Raw genomic sequence first — 22,449 nt, 5'->3', positions numbered from 1 at the left:
ACTGAAATGACGACGTTCAACAGCATGACTGCTCTGCACAACTAACTCATTATTCATAATCTCAGTTCTGAATCCAGCTATTTTAATGTCGCCCTCTTGTGTATCTCAGGTGAAGTGCAATGAGCAGCCAAACCGAGTGGAGATCTATGAGAAGACTGTGGAGGTGCTGGAACCTGAGGTCACCAAACTCATGAAGTTCATGTACTTCCAGGTGAGAGAGGAATAAAACTCTTTGAACTTATTATTTATTAATTCTTAAATATCATGTTCATCAAACAACAATACTGACAAGAAAAAGAAACACTCATTGCTTTTATTTTATTTTTGACTCTTTACTGCATTGCTTTAAGAAAGAAATGTTAACTTAATACTTGAAAACTACATGCAATTTAATTTAATTATATTAAAATGTAACTTTTCATATTCGTTTTTGCTGAGCTATCAAAATTGGTATTGAGAATCATGACATTTCACTAATACATGGCAATAACATTGATATCCCTCCTTCTAGCGCAAGGCCATTGAACGTTTTTGCAGCGAGGTAAAGCGACTTTGTCATGCTGAACGCAGGAAGGACTTTGTATCCGAGGCATACCTGCTCACTTTAGGAAAGTTCATCAACATGTTTGCTGTGCTGGACGAACTGAAGAACATGAAGTGCAGTGTAAAAAATGACCACTCTGCTTACAAAAGGTATTACAGGGTCGTGTTTATGTTGAAGGAAAAGTGATTTTCCATGAAACACACACACACACACATACGTGTTTGGGGTTGGGGAGATTTTTTTATGGTTTTGAAAGAAGTGTCAGTAACACTTTAGTTTAGGGTCCAATTCCCACTATTAACTAGTTGCTTATTAGCATGAATATAACTAGGAAATTGTCTGTTTATTAGTACTTATAAAGCATGTATTAATGCCTTATTCTGCATGACCATATTCTACATTTCTTAATCCTACACAATACCTAAACTTAACAACTACATTACTAACTATTAAAGCAGAACTAAGCAAAATTCGCGAAGCTCCCCCTACAGTTTCCTTCAGTGAATGACACTGTCATAAATACTCCAAGCGCAGCTCTGGACTACAATGACTACAACGCTCGCCAGCGCAGTACTTTTGCAAATACAGTACAAGAAAGAGGAGGTGGGTAATTTGCAAATACAGTACACTCGATGGAGGTGGGTAATTTTTGAAATTGTCTTATAAAGACATAATATATACATTGTCTTTGAATTACCGTAAATCATTTTGTCACTCTCGCGTGAACGTGAACATGAGGCGAGATTGTTTCGGGTCGGTGCAGCTCAAGTTGCAAGTGCTGTATTCTGGCTTAGACGTGCCAGAGGGGGTTAGTGCTCGCCTCAAACACACCACTAGAAGGCAATTAACCATCGTAAGGACTTTAGAAAACTATTTATGAAGGTAAAAAAGTTACTTAGTTCTGCTTTAATAAGCAGTATTAAGGAGTTTGAAGCAAAAGTCGTAGTTAATAGTGAAAATTGGACCCTAATCTAAAGTGTGACAGAAGGAAAAACTTACTGACCCCAAACTTTTTCTATATGGTAGAGTGTGTGTTCGTGAAATTTATGTATATCATGTTTCTTTCGATCTCTAAAATTTCTTTCACTATTTCATCTTTACAGAGCGGCTCAGTTCCTGAGAAAGATGGCTGACCCACAGTCCATCCAGGAGTCCCAAAACCTCTCTATGTTTTTAGCCAATCACAACAGAATTACACAGGTACATTGAACTTCACATATGGTCATATTTACTTAAAAGGAATAATTCACCCAAAATGTACATTTGTTATTTTTTATTCTATATTTTATTTGCTTTATATTTCTCATGTCATTCCCAATTTGTATGCTGTACATTTTTAATAATTGTTCTTGTACTTGTTCAGCTCTTGCAATTCAATAACAGTTAATTCTGACTTTCTAACTCTAATAAAGGCTAAAAAAAACACTAGAAAGGCAGCATAAAAGTGGTCCATACAGTTTATGAAGCTATTGTGTGTGGAAAAGCCTGAAATAAATGTGTTTTATGTGTGTGGATAACCATGCCTTCCTCTGAAGCTTCTCTGTTCATCTTTCATTTGGACATTGTCATGCAGTGTTTTGTTTTGTGCGATGTTTGTCCAGTGTCTGCACCAGCAGCTGGAGGTGATCCCAGGTTATGAGGAGCTGCTGGCTGATATTGTCAACATCTGTGTGGATTACTATGAGAACAAAATGTACTTGACCCCCAGTGAGAAACACATGCTGCTAAAGGTGAGTGCATCCATTCTTGCTGAAGCCTTTAAGACTCTGCTGAAAGAGAAGTTCACAAATTAAGGTACGGCTCTATGTTTCAGGTCATGGGTTTTGGCCTGTACTTGATGGATGGAAATGTCAGCAACATCTATAAGCTGGATGCAAAGAAAAGGATAAACCTCAGCAAAATCGACAAGTTCTTTAAGGTGAAGATAAACAGTCTGGTTCTCCTGAAAATGACTGTTTTTTTGTCATAATCCTCTGTTTGTAATGACTGTTTGGATGCTTCACAGCTCCAGGTGGTGCCCCTGTTTGGAGACATGCAGATCGAGCTGTCACGGTACATAGAAACAAGTGCCCACTATGAAGAAAACAAGTCCAAGTGAGTGATCGTCCACTACTAAAGATCAGATTAGGGTTGCTTTCTGTGTGATACTAGTTCTTTTTTCAGCATTACTGAAAAGTAAACCGTTATTTTTGAGCTTGACCCTGCAACCATTGGGGTCAGTAAGGTTGTTTGTTTGTTTGTTTGTTTGTTTGTTTTAAGAACCGATATCGATAATCTATCCTGTTTTCAGTTGATGAATGAACAGGACATTGTAGTGCGCCTCTCATCCAATAGGCTTAAATCACAATAAGCTTTGTGTATTGTTACTTTCGATATGAAACAAAGTGCCCGATTTAAAATTCTGTCCCTTTTATTATGAAATTCAAAAACTAAATACTGTTTTGACGCTGTTTAATGTGGCGTGACAGATCGCTGTAACGTCTCAGTTCAAGCTAAGCGGCAGTGCAAAGCGAACGTGAACTGATCATCTTCTCCACTATAATACCAGTTACAGCGCAAAATAAACATGAATGAACAACTGATTCTAAGGTATGTTAAATATAGTACTTACCGAAATCCATATCATGCAATCGTTCAATCGGTGTTTCAACTGCAGAAAAACGTCAATAAAGCAAGCTTGTAAACAGTGTCACATAACCTCACATTTACCTCAGAAGAACCAGTCACTCTAAATTAGTTAGCTGGAAAATATCAACTCTAGAGAGGAGCATTTTGTTAAATATATGAACCTTTTTACATGTTCATTATAATTGTTAGTGTTCTTCAATATTTATTGCATGTTTGAATAAATCGGAATAAATACATTTTTATGACAGCCACCATTTCAATGTTTATATTTCAAAAAAACGAATTGGAGTAGAAATATAATTATTATAAATGTACTATAATTATAATAAACTTTATTATTATAAATACTTTATTATTATAAAAATTAGTTGAGAGACTTTTTTTCCTTGAAAAAATTTGCCATGTACTGTACCTGATATATATCAAAAATAATCATTATTGAATCGAATCGCAAGCTTTAGTGTTGTCAAAAAATACCAAAATTTTGACTTCGATACGAGACCCAACTTAAATATCACGATAACGATACTTAAACGATACTATGGCAAAACCCTAAAACAGCAGGAAAAGTAAATAAATAACATATGACAATGTGCAGGCTGATAATTCTGGATTTGAGCTTCAATGCCGTGAAGTTAGTTAGATTTAATATATATTTTTTTATCATTTTCATGCTCAATAAAATTGTAAATTATTTGCTGTTACGCTTTTTTGCTTTTTTTATACAGGTGTTTTTGACAGTAAGATGATTGTAAAAATTATATTACTGTAAATAATTAGAGCAATGTTATTAAAGCATAAATTGGTTTAAAATAACTGTATATACCCTTCACATCTTTATATATTTTTAAATTAATTTTATTTTTGCAACCAGATATCACTTATTAAACTTAGACTCAATAATACACCTCTTTGCGGAGATCTGCTTGCACGAGTAAAATAAATAAAACCGTGGGCTTGCTCTGGCTGTCGGCAGTGTAAGCAAAATAATGCCATATTTCCCTTTGTGCATCTGCTTTCTCAACAATTTGTGGACGGTCTGCAAGAGCACCTGTATTTGCAACCATACCTCTCGTTTCGTCACCATAAAAGCCGTTGCGCAGTTGAGAGGAATAAACACGCACTCAATGTGCCTTAGAAGCAGCGCGCTGCACGCACACTGCCCCCTGCTGTTGAACATTAGGAAATACAGCTGACACTCAAAGAACCGGAAACCAATAAAATGAAGAACCGGACTGTTTTTAAAAGCAGGGTATCGCGATACCTTTCTAGTACCGGCAAGGGCGTAGATTTGGGGTGTTTTCACACCTATGAATCGCTTGTTTTGTTCCGAAACAGGGACTAAATTTGTTACAATGTTGCATTTTCTTCTTGGTTCGGTTCGCTTTCACATGGCAACATTTCAAAGCGTACCAAAATGAGTTCAGGCAAGTCCCATGCGAGTACAACTGTCCTCTTATTGGTCAGAGTTTTCGCTGCGTCATCCATCAAAATAATGATTGACAAGCTAGCTCCATGAGCTTATTGTGGCTTTATTTGTAACTGTCGAGACACACACAAATACTTTATAAATGCAGCCGTCTCTCCCGCAGTTAAATTATATACTCCATTCATATTTGCTGCGGCAAATTCAAACCCGCGCTCTTTCTCTCTCTCTCCGTCTCTGGATTTCCCAGCACTGTCTAGTAGGCGACCTGTTGTCCGTGTGTCTGTCGAGAGAGACCATTTGAATTTTATAATAAAGCAGAGCGGGAATTGAGACTTCGTCGGGACAGCATTCTCGCACTGAGAAGTGTAATTACACAACAGAGGCGCTCGTTGGTTTTCAGATATTGTAAATAATGCGCTCACTCACAGAATCAGACATTACTGATTTTTATATCATATTTTCCGTTATGAAAATGATATCATTTTGTTCGTTGGTCTGTTAACTGGGTCAGATTGCTTTCAAATCTCAAGCGAACCGCTCCAGAGTTCGTTTGAAAGTGTTTGGTCCGCTTTTGGTGCGCACCCGAGTGCGATTGCTGCTTTCACACGTGCCCAAACGAACCGCACCAAAGGGGCAAAAATGAACTCTGGTACGATTCAACCGAACTAAATGAGGCAGGTGTGAAAGCACCCTTGGTTTCAACTTTGGGGGGGTTGAACGTTGGTATGGTTGTATTGTATTGGGGCGGTTAACTGATGGATTTGAATACAAACTACTAGTGTTACACCGGTATATCGTGTAACACTAGCAAGCTTTTGAATTGAAATCGAATCAAATCATGAAATTTGTGTCAATTCCCATCCTTACTTACAGACCCCAAGTGTTTGAATGGTAGTGTAAATCTCTCTCTCAGGTGGACCTGCACTCAGAGCAGCATCAGTCCACAGTATAACTTGTGCGAGCAGATGGTGCAGATCAGAGAAGACCACATCCGCTTCATCTCTGAGCTGGCGCGCTACAGTAACAGTGAGGTGGTGACCGGCTCTGGACTGGACAGTCAGAAGTCTGATGAGGAATACAGGGAGCTCTTTGACTTGGCGCTCAGAGGACTGCAGCTTCTGTCCAAGTGGAGCACTCATGTCATGGAAGTGGTACGTTTGAGATCGTGCAAACTGTTTTCAGCAGCATTTCAGTTGTCCATTTTTCATGCATTTCATTTTCTTCTCTTCTTCTAGTACTCTTGGAAACTGGTCCACCCAACTGATAAATTCTGTAATAAAGACTGTCCCGGCACAGCTGAGGAGTATGAACGCGCTACCCGTTACAACTACACCAGCGAGGAGAAGTTTGCCTTGGTGGAGGTCATTGCTATGATCAAGGGTCTTCAGGTTCTGATGGGCCGGATGGAGAGCGTGTTCAATCAGGCCATCAGGCACACCATCTACTCCGCCCTCCAGGACTTTGCCCAGGTGACCCTGAGAGAGCCACTCAGACAGGCTGTGCGCAAGAAGAAGAACGTCCTCATCAGGTAAGAAGTTCAGATGTAAAAAAAAAATTATATACTTTTTGGGGCATTACTTATCTTCTTGCTTCCCTGTAGTGTACTTCAGGCTATTCGTAAAACCATCTGTGATTGGGAAGGGGGAAGAGAACCTCCTAATGACCCGTGTCTGAGGGGAGAGAAGGACCCCAAAGGAGGCTTTGATATCAAAGTTCCTCGTCGTGCTGTCGGCCCCTCAAGCACACAGGTCAGTCAAATAGTTTTTTGCATTATAGATGATTTTTAATGATATTTGTAGTGCCTGTAATGCAAAGTTTGTTTCTGATCCTTCCTGTTTTGCAGCTCTACATGGTGCGCACCATGCTGGAGTCTCTCATCGCTGATAAAAGTGGCTCTAAGAAGACTCTCCGCAGCAGTCTGGATGGCCCCATCGTTCAGGCCATCGAGGACTTCCACAAGCAGTCTTTCTTCTTCACCCACCTTCTGAACTTTAGTGGTGAGACAACAGTAACTTTTTTCTATTTTGAAAGGCTACCATCTTTATATACCTAGTGCATATTCATGATTTTCATGGCAAAAGAGAATAGACTGAGAGAAATGTTGTATTCCTTTCATGACGTTCTCATTCTCTCCTGATCGGCTGTCAGAGGCCCTGCAGCAGTGCTGTGATCTGTCCCAACTCTGGTTCCGAGAGTTCTTCCTGGAGCTCACCATGGGCCGTCGCATCCAGTTCCCCATCGAGATGTCCATGCCTTGGATCCTCACCGATCACATTCTGGAGACCAAAGAGCCCTCCATGATGGAGTATGTGTCATATACATAAAGTTCATATTGATTATTAAGTACAATTCCAATCAAAAGTTTGGGGTCAGTTAGGGTATTTTTGTTCTGACAAATTGATAAATACATTTAGCGAGGGTGCAGTAAATTGTTTAAAAGTGACAAATACATTTATAAAACTAATAAATGCTGTTCTTTTGAAATTTCTATACATCAAAGTAACCTAAAAAATATACATCAATTTCCACAAAAATATTAAAGGGTTAGTTCACCCAAAAATGTGAATTTTGTCATTAATTACTCTCCCTCATGTTGTTTCACACCCGTAAGACCTTCGTTTATCTTCGGGAAAACAAATTAAGATCATTTTGATGAAATCCGAGAGCTCTCTGACTCCTCAGTAGACAGCAATTTAATTACCACTTTCAAGGCCCAGAAAGGTACTAAAGACATCGTTAAAATAGTTAACATGACTACAGTGGTTCAACCTTAATGTTATAAAGTGATGAAAATACTTTCTGTCCGCAAAAACAAACAAAAATAACAACTTTGTTCAACAATTTCTTCTCTTCCTTGTCATTCTCCTACACTATTTATGTTGTAGACACAATGCAGGCTTCCAGGTTCTACGTCAGAACACCGGCTCGTTATTGGCCAGCTCCTGCATCAGCATCATACACATGTGTTGCATCCAGAAATTGTTGAATAAAGTAGTTATTTTTGTTTTTTGCGCACAAAAGTATTCTCGACTGTGGTAATGATGCTGAAAATTCAGCTTTGCCATCACAAGAATTAATTCAATTTTAAAATAGAAAATTTGAAATCTCTAAAATTGATTCTGATTGGTCAATCTGACATTCCAAGGTGAGTTGTTCCTAAATAATGGTCGTCGTCAATAGAAATGCTGCATAACGACCTTGTTGTGGTTTCTTGTGCACTGTACATTATCCCTTATATAATATTTCACAATATTACCGTTTTACAGCATTGTTTATCAACTAAATATAGTCTAGGTAAGCATAAAAAGACTTCTTTCAAAAACATTTAAAAAATCTTACCAACCCCAAACTTTTGATCAGTAGTGTATGTGAACATTGACCAATTGTGTCTGTCCGAATGTATCATTTTTTGACAGAAATCCTTTTCCCCCCTCAGATATGTGTTGTATCCGTTGGACCTTTATAATGACAGTGGTTATTATGCCCTCACCAAATTCAAGAAGCAGTTCCTCTATGATGAGATAGAGGCCGAGGTAGAGTGTCACAGATTTATCTACCATTTATTAATATGTCTTCCATTCAAAAATGTATCTTATTAAGAAAAAACTAAAGTAATCTCTTTTCTTTTTAGGTCAACCTGTGTTTTGATCAGTTTGTATACAAGTTAGCTGACCAGATATTTGCCTACTACAAAGCAATGGCTGGAAGGTAAAAAATATTCCTTTCTTATTTTAAATGTTAGTGCTGTTTCTCATGCTAGTTAAGGTCAAAGTGAGGACATTAGTCTGCTAGATGGGTTTTTTGATCTTTGAATGGATTGTATGGTTCTTTCTCTTCCTCACAGTGTCCTCCTAGACAAACGCTTCCGTGCGGAGTGTAAGAACTATGGTGTGATCATTCCATACCCGCCCTCAAACCGCTACGAGACACTGCTCAAACAGAGACATGTGCAGGTGTCACACAATTCTACCATTTGAATGGGCAACTCAAAATTGTTTTTCTATTTAGTGAATTAATAATTGATAATAAATGCATTTAATATCTCCTAGCTGTTATGATCTGTAAGTGTGTGTTGTAGTTTTAATAAATAACAAATTAACTTTCACTCTGGATCCTTTATAAAGATTAATTTGCATAATATATTTGTGATTGTGTTTTATAGCTATTGGGTCGCTCCATTGACCTGAACAGGTTGATAACTCAGAGGATCTCAGCAGCCATGTACAAATCTCTGGATCAGGCCATCAGCCGCTTTGAGAGCGAGGACCTCACCTCCATAGTGGTATAACATAATCTCCATAATCTCTGTTTATTCTGTGACAAACTTGTTTTTTTCTTTTTTCTTCATACTTTGAAAGTAAATAGGGACCATCAACGGTTTGGTTACCGATATTCTTTTGTGAAAAATATCTTCTTTTCTGTTCAGAAGAAGAAAGAAAATTCATACGGGGTTGGAACAACTTGAGAATGATTAAATGATGACAGAATTTTCCTTTTTGGGTGAACTATCCCTTTAACCCTATAAAGCCTGACATATGAAATAATAGTTAAAAAAATATTAATAAATATAATTTTTTTTAAATAAAATGGTTTGTTGAAAAAAAAGTAGTAGTATCATATTTGATACATCAGGCTTTTATGGCTCATATAGTATGATATATGAAAATATGGAGCTCGAGAAGTGGAAAGAAATGCCCAGACTGATTAATAATATGCAATTTAGTGCAGTTGCTGATATTTATGACTAAAAAGATGAAATTCTGATGTAAATCAATGAGATCTTTATAACAGTGAAGCAGACTACTCCATAACTATGACTACATAACATATAAATATCAGTTGTCTCTCTATATCTCACAATAAAATTTTAATAAGGTGAAATTTAAATGCTGAGTTTTATAATCAGAACTCTGTAGTTTTTATTTGAGGGGCAAAACATATATAAATCAATGCAGCTGAGAGATATACAAATAGACAAAAGCCTGATGTATCATGTTTGATACTCACATTTAAAAAAAAAAAAAAGCTTGAATTTGCCTAATTCTAGCAAGTGTTCATCTTGAAATATTGCTAACAAAATAAAAGCTATTCTTACATTTACTTTATAAAAACAGTAAAGATTTCATAGCAAAAAGACATGAACCACAAACTGAAGAGGGATGTTTTTAGAATTATATTAATAAAGGCCTTTTACTAAATGTATAAACTATCAGACAAGAGATGTTTTTTTTTTCAGCAAAGTTTTTGATCATGTTAACAATTTAGAGGCCTTAGAAACTTGCGTATCAGCGATGATACAGTAGGCTTTGTAGGGTTAATATTAGAATGACAAAAGTGTTATGATTTCGAAATTAAAAGACTCTAAGGACTTGTGAAATTAGGTTTGGTCATGTGTGTTTCAGGAGCTTGAATGGCTGATGGAAATCAACAGGTTGACTCATCGTCTGCTATCTAAGCACATGACCCTGGACAGTTTTGACGCCATGTTCCGAGAGGCCAACCACAACGTATCTGCACCATACGGGCGCATCACGCTGCACGTCTTCTGGGAACTCAACTTTGACTTTTTACCAAACTACTGTTACAATGGCTCCACCAACAGGTCAGTGACCATAATGCCGAGTTCAGACTGCACGATTTTCAAAGTAGTCGGGTCACTGTTCTTTTCACACTGCATGACTACCTTGGCCAGCATTCAGTCGCTGCTGCGTTCATACTGCACGATGGATCGGCGACAGAAGGTTTCACACTGCGTGACTTTACAATAGGAAGAATCGCCGACAACTCTGTCTGGCACGCAAACTACGTTTCACAACCAAACACACGCGAGACCTGACAAGGAAACAACGCGCGCAAGACCAGAGTTCTCACGTGAGACTGGTCCTGCGTCTCAATCAGCTCCCTAGCTCCCTAGGTAGTGAATCAGTACATAATGAAAGTGAATGTGGCTGATACCCTGATCAGTGCCCTGACTACTGAACTAGGGAGCTGATTGAGACACACGGTGGGATTATTATTAAAAATAGTAGCCCGCATGAAGCTTGAAATACGAATTGCCTGTGTGCTGATTTGCAGTGAAAACAACATAAAGAAAAGAAGAATATGGAGGAAATGTTTGGGGAGACGCAAAGTACAAGGATTGTGTGTTCTGCAATGACCGTTGGAGCTAAATACATAACTTTTCAATGTGCTGCTGTTGCGGATGGTCAAGCAAATGTTTGTGCTTTGTTTCTGTTTGATATAATTGTAATGTTTATGTGAATGAAGCCATGCTTGCTGATATTGTGGTCTATAACTCCTCCCCGAACTCCCCGCTGCTCTGTATCTTGCTCTCTCATCGGCTGATCATCGCCGATGTAGTTTTCAGTCAGAACACTTTTCACACTGCAGGATTTTGAATCGCCGACAGGTCCAGATATTTAGCATGCCAAATATCTCAGGGGCGTCGGCGACTCATCGGCGATTCTCTCAGATCGCGTCTTTGCTCATTCACACTGCGTGATTGTCACTCGCGTGAACGAGCACCGATTTGCCTGTGATTTCGGGCATTTGTCGGCGATTTCTCAAAACCTGTCGGCGAGCCAAAATCGGGGCTAAAATCGTGCAGTCTGAACTCGGCTTAAGATACATATCCCTACTAATGTGACTCATTATAGATGACAGTGTTGAAAAATGTGTTGAATTTCATGGAACAGGTTTGTGCGGACAGCCATTCCATTCACCCAGGAGCCTCAAAGGGACAAGCCTGCCAATGTCCAGCCTTACTACTTGTATGGTTCCAAGGTCTGTAAGCAGCATGATTAGTTCATGTGATATTGAACCAAAGACTTGAATGTGTTTCATACATTGTACTAGAGAACACTGATGTCTATTAATAAACATCTCGCTCTGTTTTTCAGCCTCTGAACATTGCTTACTCCCACATCTACAGTTCCTACAGGAACTTTGTGGGTCCTCCACACTTCAAAACAATCTGCCGTCTTCTTGGTTACCAGGGCATTGCCGTGGTGATGGAGGAGCTGCTCAAGATAGTCAAGAGCTTGGTATTTTATCTTTCTGCTTGGTGTACATGAATTTTCTCTTTCTCTTAGCCATTGTACTCCCATAAAAAACTTGCCACAATTTAGAGAACATTTCTTTTTTTCACTCGTTCTCACTTGTCCGTCTGTCTTTTCCAGTTGCAAGGCACAATCCTGCAGTATGTGAAGACCCTCATAGAGGTGATGCCCAAGATCTGCCGTCTACCTCGTCACGAGTACGGCTCTCCAGGTGAGATCAGCACTAATACTAATAATCTATGTTATGTTATGTTTTATGTTATGTTATGTTTTATGTTATGTTTTATGTTATGTTATGTTATGTTATGTTATGTTATGTTATGTTATGTTATGTTATGTTATGTTATGTTATGTTATGTTATGTTATGTTATGTTATGTTATGTTATGTTATGTTATGATATGATATGTAATGATACGATATGATGTTATTAAGACTAATACAATAATAAAAAGATTTATTAATAATTAAGATTTAATTAATTTAATAATATTAATAAATAAAATTGATATGCTCTGTAAGCAACGTGTCTTCCAAATGCATAAATGTAATTATATAAGGCCTGTCAATTTAATTACATTCATTTAGTACAATGAATTAATGCAAACACTTTATAAAAATATTGTATAGCTTGTTAAGATGAATGTCTGATCTATCCTGGAATGTTTTTGATGTTATATAATATGGAACATTTGTCAGGAATCCTGGAATTCTTCCACCATCAGCTGAAGGACATCATTGAATACGCTGAGCTCAAGACAGATGTGTTTCAGAGTCTGAGAGAGGTGGGCAACGCCATCCTCTTCTGTCTGCTCATCGAGCAAGCCCTGGTGAGACCCCCTCTGACTTCCTCTTCCTCTTTGCATGACATAGTGTAGTTGTTTAGTTTAATTTTTATCACTTACTCCTGATCAATTGATCTAAAACCTCATCATCTCAAAGCAGATTTCTATTTTAGCATTAGCCATTCAGACCTGCCAACCTGTATTTATTTTGTGTAAACTATGCAAAAAGCTGGTGACACCTTGTGTTCAATTGTGCACATGCGGTACTTGAGTCCAGCAAGAGGCAGCAGGATCTAGCCTGCTGAAAACCAAAAGAAGAGTTTTACTGATCATAAGTCTGGTGTCATTCCCCCAAATATCAAGCATGGAAATAATTATTATAAATTATAGTATTGTAATTTTACTGTTTTTACTGTAAAAAAAAAAAAAAAAATTATATATATATATATATATATATATATATATATATATATATATATATATATATATATATATATATATATATATATATATAATATAATTTTTTTTTTTTTTTTTGTGCATATTGATTGAGTCACAAAAAACAACAGTGTGAATGCTAAGAAATAAATTGATAATGTTTGCTTTGGTTGTTTTTTTTTTTTGTTTGTTTTTTACTCAAAAAAATAAAAAAAAACTAGAGTGTATGGTGAGTTTGCCTCTATATCCTCATGCTAAAATTGACTGGAAATCCACATTTTAAAGCAGATATTAAAAAAAAAAAAAAAAAAAAAAAAAATGTCTTCCCAGGGTGTGTCCCTGGCTTAACAATATACGATTGCATTGTTTGTTTTTTTCATAGCCGATTTATGTGTTAAAATGCCGTTAAGTGGGGGAAATGACTGTGGTGCGAAAGCATGTGAACAAAGCATTACTCTACTGTGGTACTCAAAATACTTTGCCAAGGTTGGCAGGTTTGGTCTTTCATAAAATGCTTTGATTTTTTTTATGAATTTTTATAATAATCTTATTGGAAATTATGATTATCATGAGAGCATCCTATTGACGCACCAAAATTCAAGGCTCAATCCTTGATGTGAGTCAGCCTGGCTTTGCTAATCAGCTGCATAAAGAGGCAGATTTGAATTTGTAGAAAGTATGTGGTGTGTATGTGTGTGTGTGTGTCTGGATGTGAATATTAATGAATTACTCTGTGTACATTAATGAGTGTGTGGGTGGATGACACTGCTGCCATCTGCCCCTAAAAAGCAACTTTATTTCTCATTACACGCTGGCAACAACTACAGGTGGTAAGGAATTAGGCCTCATTCATGTAATCAAACCACAAACTGACTGAACGCACACTCTTCCTGATTTCTATACTTTTTCTTTAGTCACTTTTGTGCCGTGCTCTGCCATGGATTCAAGGATGTTAGCGTCACCGAGACGAGAGAATTAAACTCGAAATGTAATACGGAGCTGTGTTAGCGTCTGGCCCTGTTGTGATGTTTAGACTCGTGCCCACTGGGTTAATATTAAGAGGCTTCTTTAGGATCATTTCCTCCAAAGGAAGTCTTCCTTGTTTTCATGGCAGTCACGACTCCTCTCTGGCTGCCTGTGACGTCCCGTGCTGGTGCACATCTGCTTCCATACACTTCTCTTCACTTCTTCTGATTGTAACTCTTCTGATGCCTGTTTCTCTTGTGTTTCTGTTTGGGTCACTCTCTGAAGCATAGTGAATGTGTCGGATGATCATTGCACGCTGATCTCTCATTAACATCGTTTCTGTCAGGGTGCTCTTCTGGTCGTCTCTCTCTTCTTGTTTGGGTGTTGTTCGGTGCTTGTTTTATTATTGTGAATGAAGTGATTTTTGCTCAAATTTCTGTACCTCATTGATTTGAAGGTCATTGCCATGAGACCTATAAACTTTCACGTTGCATTTAATTTAGGGTTTCCACCAATTGCTACATTAATATTTTTTTTTTGGCTCATATTTTTTATCTTTCTGGTGTGGAAGCTTGTTTCCACCATGAGAGAACTTTTTATCTCACAATTCTGACTATTTTTTCGCAATTGCAAGTTTGTATCTCACAATTCTGGGAGAAAAAAAAGTCAGAATTGCGATATATTAAATTTTGAGAAACTCACAGTTGCGATTTTTATGAAATCTGAATTGTGAGATATCGTTTTTTTATTTTTTATTCCATGGCAGAAACAAATTTCCATATTCTGGGACCAATTATTTATTTTAATAAATGTTTTAGTAATAAGGTTTACTTTGTTAACATTAGTTAACTTGAAATAACAGTGAACAATACTTCTACAACATTTATTAATTTTAGCTAATGCAAGTCTTAACATTTACTAATACATTAAGAACAAAAATTGTATCTGTTAACATGAATTAATGCACTGTGAACTAACATGAATATGAGCATTTTTATTTACTAACTTTAACAACATGAACTAACAATGAGCAATATTTTCTTACAGCATTTATTTAACTTTATTAATGTATTAACTAACTAATGAGACCTTATTGTGAAGTGTTACCAGTCTTTTTGATGTACAGATATAATGAAATTCACAATACATATTAATAGTTATAGATGTGCAAAACTTTGTTTTGTAATCTATAAGTTAGTGGATTGTGCATTGGGCAATCACATGATCCATTCTTGTATTCAGAAATGGCTAGATCAGGGATCGGCAACCTGTGGCATGATAATCACTGGAACAACGGCTAAAGAGGTTTATGTATTTAATTTAAATTCCCTCAAACTTTCATACGAACATACACTTTGAGGTAATCATTCCTCATAGTCACACAACCTATTTTATTAAGCTAGGTTCTATAAATACTATTAATGTGTGGGATTTTAACCTGCTCTAGCGCACAGATCCATCAATCCATTCACACGACCGGAGGTGCGCGCTTCTGTGAGTTTATCCCTCCGCATGCCATGAGGTTGCCGAACACTGAGCTAGATGGAGTACAACAGACTGGAATGTAGAACACACAAGTCTCGAGACACTTTTTTTTTTTTTTTTTTTAGTTAGTTAACTCTTTAAATTGTGCTGCTCAATGCTTAAATGCTGATGGAAAAAGTGCAGCATCACCAAGGACAAAATGGCAATAACATGCTACCCTTTAATAGGGTAACCAGAAGATATTCCACAGATATATAACTTTTCTGTGCACAAAACTATCATAGTCCTCACAAAAATATGGAGACAGACTATGCATAATAATGGGAACATTGCTCACATCAGGTGATTTAAAGTCCCCCGGGAAATGTTTTGAAATTGTTGAATAAAGTGAATTTATTATACAAGCCTTATTTTGATGGCTGTAGTGAGTATACTTTAGCTGTTTGCGTTCCGCGACGGTCCTCGCACTGCTCATCCGTTTATCTTAAAGGTGCCCTAGAATTAAAAATTAAATTTATATTGGCATAGTTGAATAACAAGAGTTCAGTACATGGAAATGACATACAGTGAGTCTCAAACTCCATTGTTTCCTCCTTCTTATATAAACTCATTTGTTTAAAAGACCTCCGAAGAACAGGCGAATCTCAACATAACAACACAACACAACATATTGGGGTGTACATATTAATGATCCCAACTGTTATGTAACAGTCGGGATCATTAATATGTACGCCCCCCAATATTTGCATATGCCAGCTCATGTTCAAGGCATTACACAAGGGCAGGACGTCTGGATGTGCACAGCTGAATCATCAGACTAGGTAAGCAAGCAAGAACAATAGCGAAAAATGGCAGATGGAGCAATAATAACTGACATGATCCATGATCCATTCTGCATTATTTTTATTTTGGTTCTTGTTATAAAGTTTGCACACAATAACGGATCCAGTACTTTTCTATCCTTCCGAGCGAATTTCCTGTAAATGACACAACTCAGTGCTGGCCTCTGACGTCTTGTAGAGAATAGAAAAGCAATTGTACTGCGCATGTTGAACTCGTCCAGCCACGCTCATGCGCGGTTGAGTATACGGTTGAGTAAGCTGTGCAGACACAATTGTGTGCGAGACGGAGCGGAACGCAGAAAATGAAGTATACCTGAGCCTTTAGGTGGGATCCTTTATCAGTACTATATTTGGTATAATCAGTTAACATTATTCAGACTGAGCTTCTCATTCAACATAAATTCTACATAAATATCATATTTAGGGTCAAAATGTTACATTTTCACATTTTCATACATATTATGACTAACCCATTTTCACACTGACGTGTGTGTGTGATGTTTGTGTTATGTAAAGCTTGATTCAGATTTCATTTTACAGTGTGATAAAGTATAATTTCTCATTTGTTCCTCATCATGTTTCTGTGCTGTATGTTTGAACTCAGTCACAGGAAGAAGTTTGTGACTTACTTCATGCTGCACCATTCCAGAACATCCTCCCGAGGGTCTACATCAAAGGTGAGAAATTATATTCAAAACCTCATGTTCATCTTCAGTGCTTTCTAATTAAGACTTTTGATATATATTTATATCTGCCGAAATCTCGCTTTAATGTTGAACTCTACAGAGGGAGAGCGACTAGAGGTGAGGATGAAGAGGCTGGAGGCAAAGTACGCTCCTCTTCACCTGGTGCCCCTCATTGAGAGACTTGGGACCCCACAGGTGAGGCAACATGCTCATCTTTAGTATTCTGATTATTTATGCCAGATATTCCCAAACTGTGATGCACATCAGTGTCTCCCCACCACATGAATGTAAAATACTAATAAATTAAATAATCATTTTATTTCCCCATGTTTTATTGCTAATTTTGATTTGTTTACTTTTTAAAAAACTGTTCAAAATTTTGGGGTCAGTTAGACTTTTTTTTTTTAAATATTTTTGAAAGAAGTCTCTTATGTGCACCAAGGCTGATCATAAATGCAGTAAATACAGTAGTATAGTGAAATATTATTCCCATTTAAACCTGTTCTGTTTTAATATATTTATGAATGTAATTTATTCCTGTGATGTCAAAGCTGAATTTTCAGCATCATTACCCCAGTCTTCAGTGTCACATGATTCTTCAGAAATCGTTCTAATATACTGATTTGCTGCTCAAGAAACATTTCTTCCTATTATCAGTGTTGAAAACGGCTGTTCTCAATGTTTTTGTGGAAACATTAGAAAGTTCAAAAGAACGTTTATTTTTAAATGGAAATCTTTTGTAACATTGTAAATGTCTTTACTGTCACTTTTGGTCTATTTAAAGGGTTAGTTCTCCCAAAAATTTAAATTTGGTCATTAATTACTCACCCTCATGTTGTTCCACACCCATAAGATTTTTGTTCATCTTCAGAACACAAATAAAGAACTTTTTGATGAAATCTGAGCTTTCTGTCCCTCCATAGAAAGCGCGACTACCAATTTGACGCTTCAAAAAGTTCATAAAGCGATCGTAAAACTAATCCATATGAATTGAGCAGTTTAGTCCAAATTTTCTGAAGAGACTCGACCGATTTATGTGATGAACAGATTTAATTTTCAGCAGAACATTGCTCCAGTCTTCAGTGTCACATGATCCTTCAGAAATCATTCTAATATGCTGATTTGATGCTCTAGAAAGATTTCTTCCTATTATCAATGTTGAAAACAGCTGTTCTTAATATTTTTGTGGAAATAGAAAGTTCAAAAGAACAGCATTTATTTTTAAATGGAAAAAATAAACATTTATACTGTCACTTTTGTTCTATTTAATGCATCTTTGCTGAATAAAAGTATTTATTTCTTTCAAAAACGAAGTCTTACTGACCCTAATCTTTTGATTGTTAGTGTAGGTTTTTTAGACTGTTTATTTCTTCAGTGCAGTATGTGAATTGCTTGATTTGGTTTTCATTTAAACATTTTCTTTTGTTTTTAATAACTTTTCTCAGCAAATTGCAATAGCGCGGGAAGGAGACCTGCTGACGAAGGAGCGTCTGTGCTGTGGGCTGTCCATGTTTGAAGTCATCCTGACACGCATTCGCAGCTTCCTGCAGGACAGCGTGTGGCGAGGCCCTCCCCCCACCAACGGCGTCATGCATGTGGACGAGTGCATGGAGTTCCACCGCCTCTGGAGTGCCATGCAGTTTGTGTACTGCATCCCTGTGGGCACACACGAGTTCACTGCAGAGTATGCCAACATCATGCATATAGTTTGTCATTTACAAATAAATGTAGCAAGCAAGCACTTGATTTAGGTTTACATCATAATAGTGAAATGTTTGGGGTATTTTTGTGTTTAGGCAGTGTTTCGGTGATGGTCTGAACTGGGCTGGCTGTGCCATCATTGTGCTATTAGGACAGCAACGTCGCTTTGACCTCTTCGATTTCTGCTACCACTTGCTGAAGGTCCAGAGGCAGGACGGCAAAGACGAGATCATTAAGAATGTGGTGGGTGTCTGAAGTCTTAAACATGAACTATTAAAATGACATAACTCATTTAAAGAAACTATGAACATACTGTACCTAGAGATGCTAAATACACCACCATTCAAAAGTTTGGGGTCAATAAGGGTGCTTTCACACTTGGCATGTTTGGTTCGATTAAAACGAACACTGGTGCGATTGCTCTGTTAGTGCACTTCATTTGAATATAAGATTTCTGTCTTAAAATAGGCAGTACATCATAAAATCCGACCAATCAGGTTCAGTATCTTTTGGTTCGGTGATAAAATCTGAATGCTAGTTGGACCAGGACTAAATGTTTTTTGTTTTTGTTTTTTTCCTTTTTTGGTCTGAAACAAATGAACCAAACAAACCAAACTACAAGTGTGAATGCACCCTAAGATTAAAAAGAAAAAATAATACTTTTAGTCAGTAAGGATGCATTACATTAATCAAAACTAACAGCAAAAAAATTTATGATGTTACTAAAGATTTTTATTTCAAATAAATGCTGTTTTTTCCATACATCAAAGAATCCTAAAAAAAAAAAAAAAACATCACGGTTTCCAGAAAAATAAGCACCACTGTATGGAAGCCCGTTTCCGCCACAAAGAAAAAAAAAAGCCACTAAAAAAAAAAAGATTAATTGCGACTTTTTTTCTCAGAATTCTGACTTTTTAACTTTCAATTGCCAGTTTATATCTCACAATTGCGTGATATAAAGTCAGAATTCTGAGAAATAAAGTCGCAATTGCGTGATATAAAGTCAGAATTCTGAGAAATAAAGTCGCAATTGCATGATAAAAAGTCAGAATTCTGAGATATAAAGTCGCAATTGCGTTATATAGTCAGAATTCTGAGATATAAAGTTGCAATTGTCAGAATTCTGAGAAATAGTCGCAATATTGTGATAAAAAGTCAGAATTCTAAGATAGAAAGTCACAATTGCGTGATATAAAGTCAGAATTCTAAGATATAAAGTCACAATTGCGAGATATAAAGTCAGAATTCTAAGATATAAAGTCACAATTGCGTGATATAAAGTCAGAATTCTGAGAAATAGTCGCAATTGCGTGATACAAAGTCAGAATTCTGAGAAATAGTCGCAATTGCGTGATATAAAGTCAGAATTCTGAGAAATAAAGTCGCAATTGCATGATAAAAAGTCAGAATTCTGAGATATAAAGTCGCAATTGCGTGATATAAAGTCAGAATTCTAAGATATAAAGTCGCAATTGCGTGATATAAAGTCAGAATTCTAAGATATAAAGTCACAATTGCGTGATATAAAGTCAGAATTCTAAGATATAAAGTCACAATTGCGTGATATAAAGTCAGAATTCTAAGATATAAAGTCACAATTGCATGATAAAAAGTCAGAATTCTGAGATATAAAGTCGCAATTGCGTGATATAAAGTCAGAATTCTAAGATATAAAGTCGCAATTGCGTGATATAAAGTCAGAATTCTAAGATATAAAGTCACAATTGCGTGATATAAAGTCAGAATTCTGAGAAATAGTCGCAATTGCGTGATACAAAGTCAGAATTCTGAGAAATAGTCGCAATTGCGTGATATAAAGTCAGAATTCTGAGAAATAGTCGCAATTGCGTGATATAAAGTCAGAATTCTAAGATATAAAGTCACAATTGCGTGATATAAAGTCAGAATTCTGAGAAATAGTCGCAATTGCGTGATACAAAGTCAGAATTCTGAGAAATAGTCGCAATTGCGTGATATAAAGTCAGAATTCTAAGATATAAAGTCACAATTGCGTGATATAAAGTCAGAATTCTAAGATATAAAGTCACAATTGCGTGATATAAAGTCAGAATTCTGAGAAATAGTCGCAATTGCGTGATATAAAGTCAGAATTCTAAGATATAAAGTCACAATTGCGTGATATAAAGTCAGAATTCTAAGATATAAAGTCACAATTGCGTGATATAAAGTCAGAATTCTGAGAAATAGTCGCAATTGCGTGATATAAAGTCAGAATTCTGAGAAATAGTCGCAATTGCGTGATATAAAGTCAGAATTCTAAGATATAAAGTCACAATTGCGTGATATAAAGTCAGAATTCTAAGATATAAAGTCACAATTGCGTGATATAAAGTCAGAATTCTGAGAAATAGTCGCAATTGCGTGATATAAAGTCAGAATTCTGAGAAATAGTCGCAATTGCGTGATATAAAGTCAGAATTCTGAGAAATAGTCGCAATTGCGTGATATAAAGTCAGAATTCTAAGATATAAAGTCACAATTGCGTGATATAAAGTCAGAATTCTAAGATATAAAGTCACAATTGCGTGATACAAAGTCAGAATTCTGAGAAATAGTCGCAATTGCGTGATATAAAGTCAGAATTCTGAGAAATAAAGTCGCAATTGCATGATATAAAGTCAGAATTCTAAGATATAAAGTCACAATTGCGTGATATAAAGTCAGAATTCTAAGATATAAAGTCACAATTGCGTGATATAAAGTCAGAATTCTAAGATATAAAGTCACAATTGCGTGATACAAAGTCAGAATTCTGAGAAATAGTCGCAATTGCGTGATATAAAGTCAGAATTCTGAGAAATAAAGTCGCAATTGCATGATATAAAGTCAGAATTCTAAGATATAAAGTCACAATTGCGTGATATAAAGTCAGAATTCTAAGATATAAAGTCACAATTGCGTGATATAAAGTCAGAATTCTGAGAAATAAAGTCGCAATTAATCTTTTTTTTTTTTTTGGTGGAAACGGGCTTCCATAGCACTGTTTTCAGCATTGATAAGAAGAAATGTTTCTTGAGCACCAAATCAGAGAAATAAATTACATTTTAAAATATATTAAAATCTAAAACTGTTGTTTTAAATTGTAAAAATATTGCACAAAATCACGGTTTTTACCATTCTTGATCAAATAAATGCAGTTTTAGTGAGTACTTCTTTAAAAAAAAATCACACAGACCCCAAACTTTTGAACGGTAGTGTAAATGCGCCAACTTCTGTATTTTAATGTTATTTGTCGTGTAACTTTCAGCCACTGAAGAAGATGGCAGACCGCATCAGAAAGTATCAGATTCTCAACAACGAGATCTTTGCCATCCTCAACAAGTACATGAAGGCTGTGGAGACAGACAGTTCTACTGTGGAGCATGTTCGCTGTTTCCAGCCTCCTATACATCAGTCTCTGGCCACCACATGTTAAACAAACTTTGACTTGCAGCTGTCCTATTCTTCCTCTGGTGTGACATTGGTCTCAAACGTAGTGTACAGGGCCTTTGAGCTTTGAAGATTGCCTCAGTTTTATTTAAATAAGAGACAAACCTCCAGTCTCGCCACACAGTAGATTTCTCAGTCTGTCCCAGATGTTATCTAACCCTTATGAATATCAAGACCCGGCATCCGTGTAACATTTGGAGGAGATTTGAAGTAAACCGGTTTGAGAGATTTAGGATTGCTAAAAATATTTCCAGGTCACCAGAGGAAGTTTTAACAAATGTTGTTTAAGTTCTAGTAAAAAAAAAAAAAAAAGAAGTAAATCTAAATGACTTTTTGATCATAAATAACTATTAAGAGAAAACATGATTGATGTCAGTTTAGTTTTTTTAATCATGCCCATACAGATATGATTTCATTTATAATAGTATTTGCATGTAC

The 22,449-nt window shown here is 36.5% G+C and overlaps 1 protein-coding gene across 1 annotated transcript in view; it reads left to right on the top strand.

The window, feature by feature from the left end:
- Nucleotides 1-22,449, top strand: part of cyfip2 (cytoplasmic FMR1 interacting protein 2) — a 35,868-nt gene extending 13,419 nt beyond the window's left edge. The window contains exons 5-29 of the mRNA XM_067387565.1: nt 110-211; nt 512-693; nt 1,648-1,744; nt 2,146-2,274; nt 2,358-2,462; nt 2,550-2,638; nt 5,515-5,752; nt 5,837-6,129; nt 6,202-6,349; nt 6,445-6,598; nt 6,750-6,906; nt 8,038-8,134; nt 8,233-8,309; nt 8,446-8,554; nt 8,764-8,883; nt 10,004-10,203; nt 11,297-11,384; nt 11,501-11,644; nt 11,780-11,870; nt 12,358-12,488; nt 16,779-16,851; nt 16,961-17,055; nt 18,306-18,544; nt 18,657-18,804; nt 21,830-22,449. Coding sequence (XP_067243666.1) covers nt 110-211; nt 512-693; nt 1,648-1,744; nt 2,146-2,274; nt 2,358-2,462; nt 2,550-2,638; nt 5,515-5,752; nt 5,837-6,129; nt 6,202-6,349; nt 6,445-6,598; nt 6,750-6,906; nt 8,038-8,134; nt 8,233-8,309; nt 8,446-8,554; nt 8,764-8,883; nt 10,004-10,203; nt 11,297-11,384; nt 11,501-11,644; nt 11,780-11,870; nt 12,358-12,488; nt 16,779-16,851; nt 16,961-17,055; nt 18,306-18,544; nt 18,657-18,804; nt 21,830-21,997 — 3,474 coding nt within the window. The 3' untranslated portion in view covers nt 21,998-22,449. The remainder of the gene's footprint in view (nt 1-109; nt 212-511; nt 694-1,647; nt 1,745-2,145; nt 2,275-2,357; nt 2,463-2,549; nt 2,639-5,514; nt 5,753-5,836; nt 6,130-6,201; nt 6,350-6,444; nt 6,599-6,749; nt 6,907-8,037; nt 8,135-8,232; nt 8,310-8,445; nt 8,555-8,763; nt 8,884-10,003; nt 10,204-11,296; nt 11,385-11,500; nt 11,645-11,779; nt 11,871-12,357; nt 12,489-16,778; nt 16,852-16,960; nt 17,056-18,305; nt 18,545-18,656; nt 18,805-21,829) is intronic.

This window comes from Chanodichthys erythropterus, chromosome 1, assembly GCF_024489055.1.
Source record: "Chanodichthys erythropterus isolate Z2021 chromosome 1, ASM2448905v1, whole genome shotgun sequence".
NCBI classification, from domain to species: Eukaryota; Metazoa; Chordata; class Actinopteri; order Cypriniformes; family Xenocyprididae; genus Chanodichthys; species Chanodichthys erythropterus.
The sequence above is the reverse complement of the archived record's forward strand: the minus strand, read 5'-3'. Positions and strand labels throughout refer to the sequence as shown.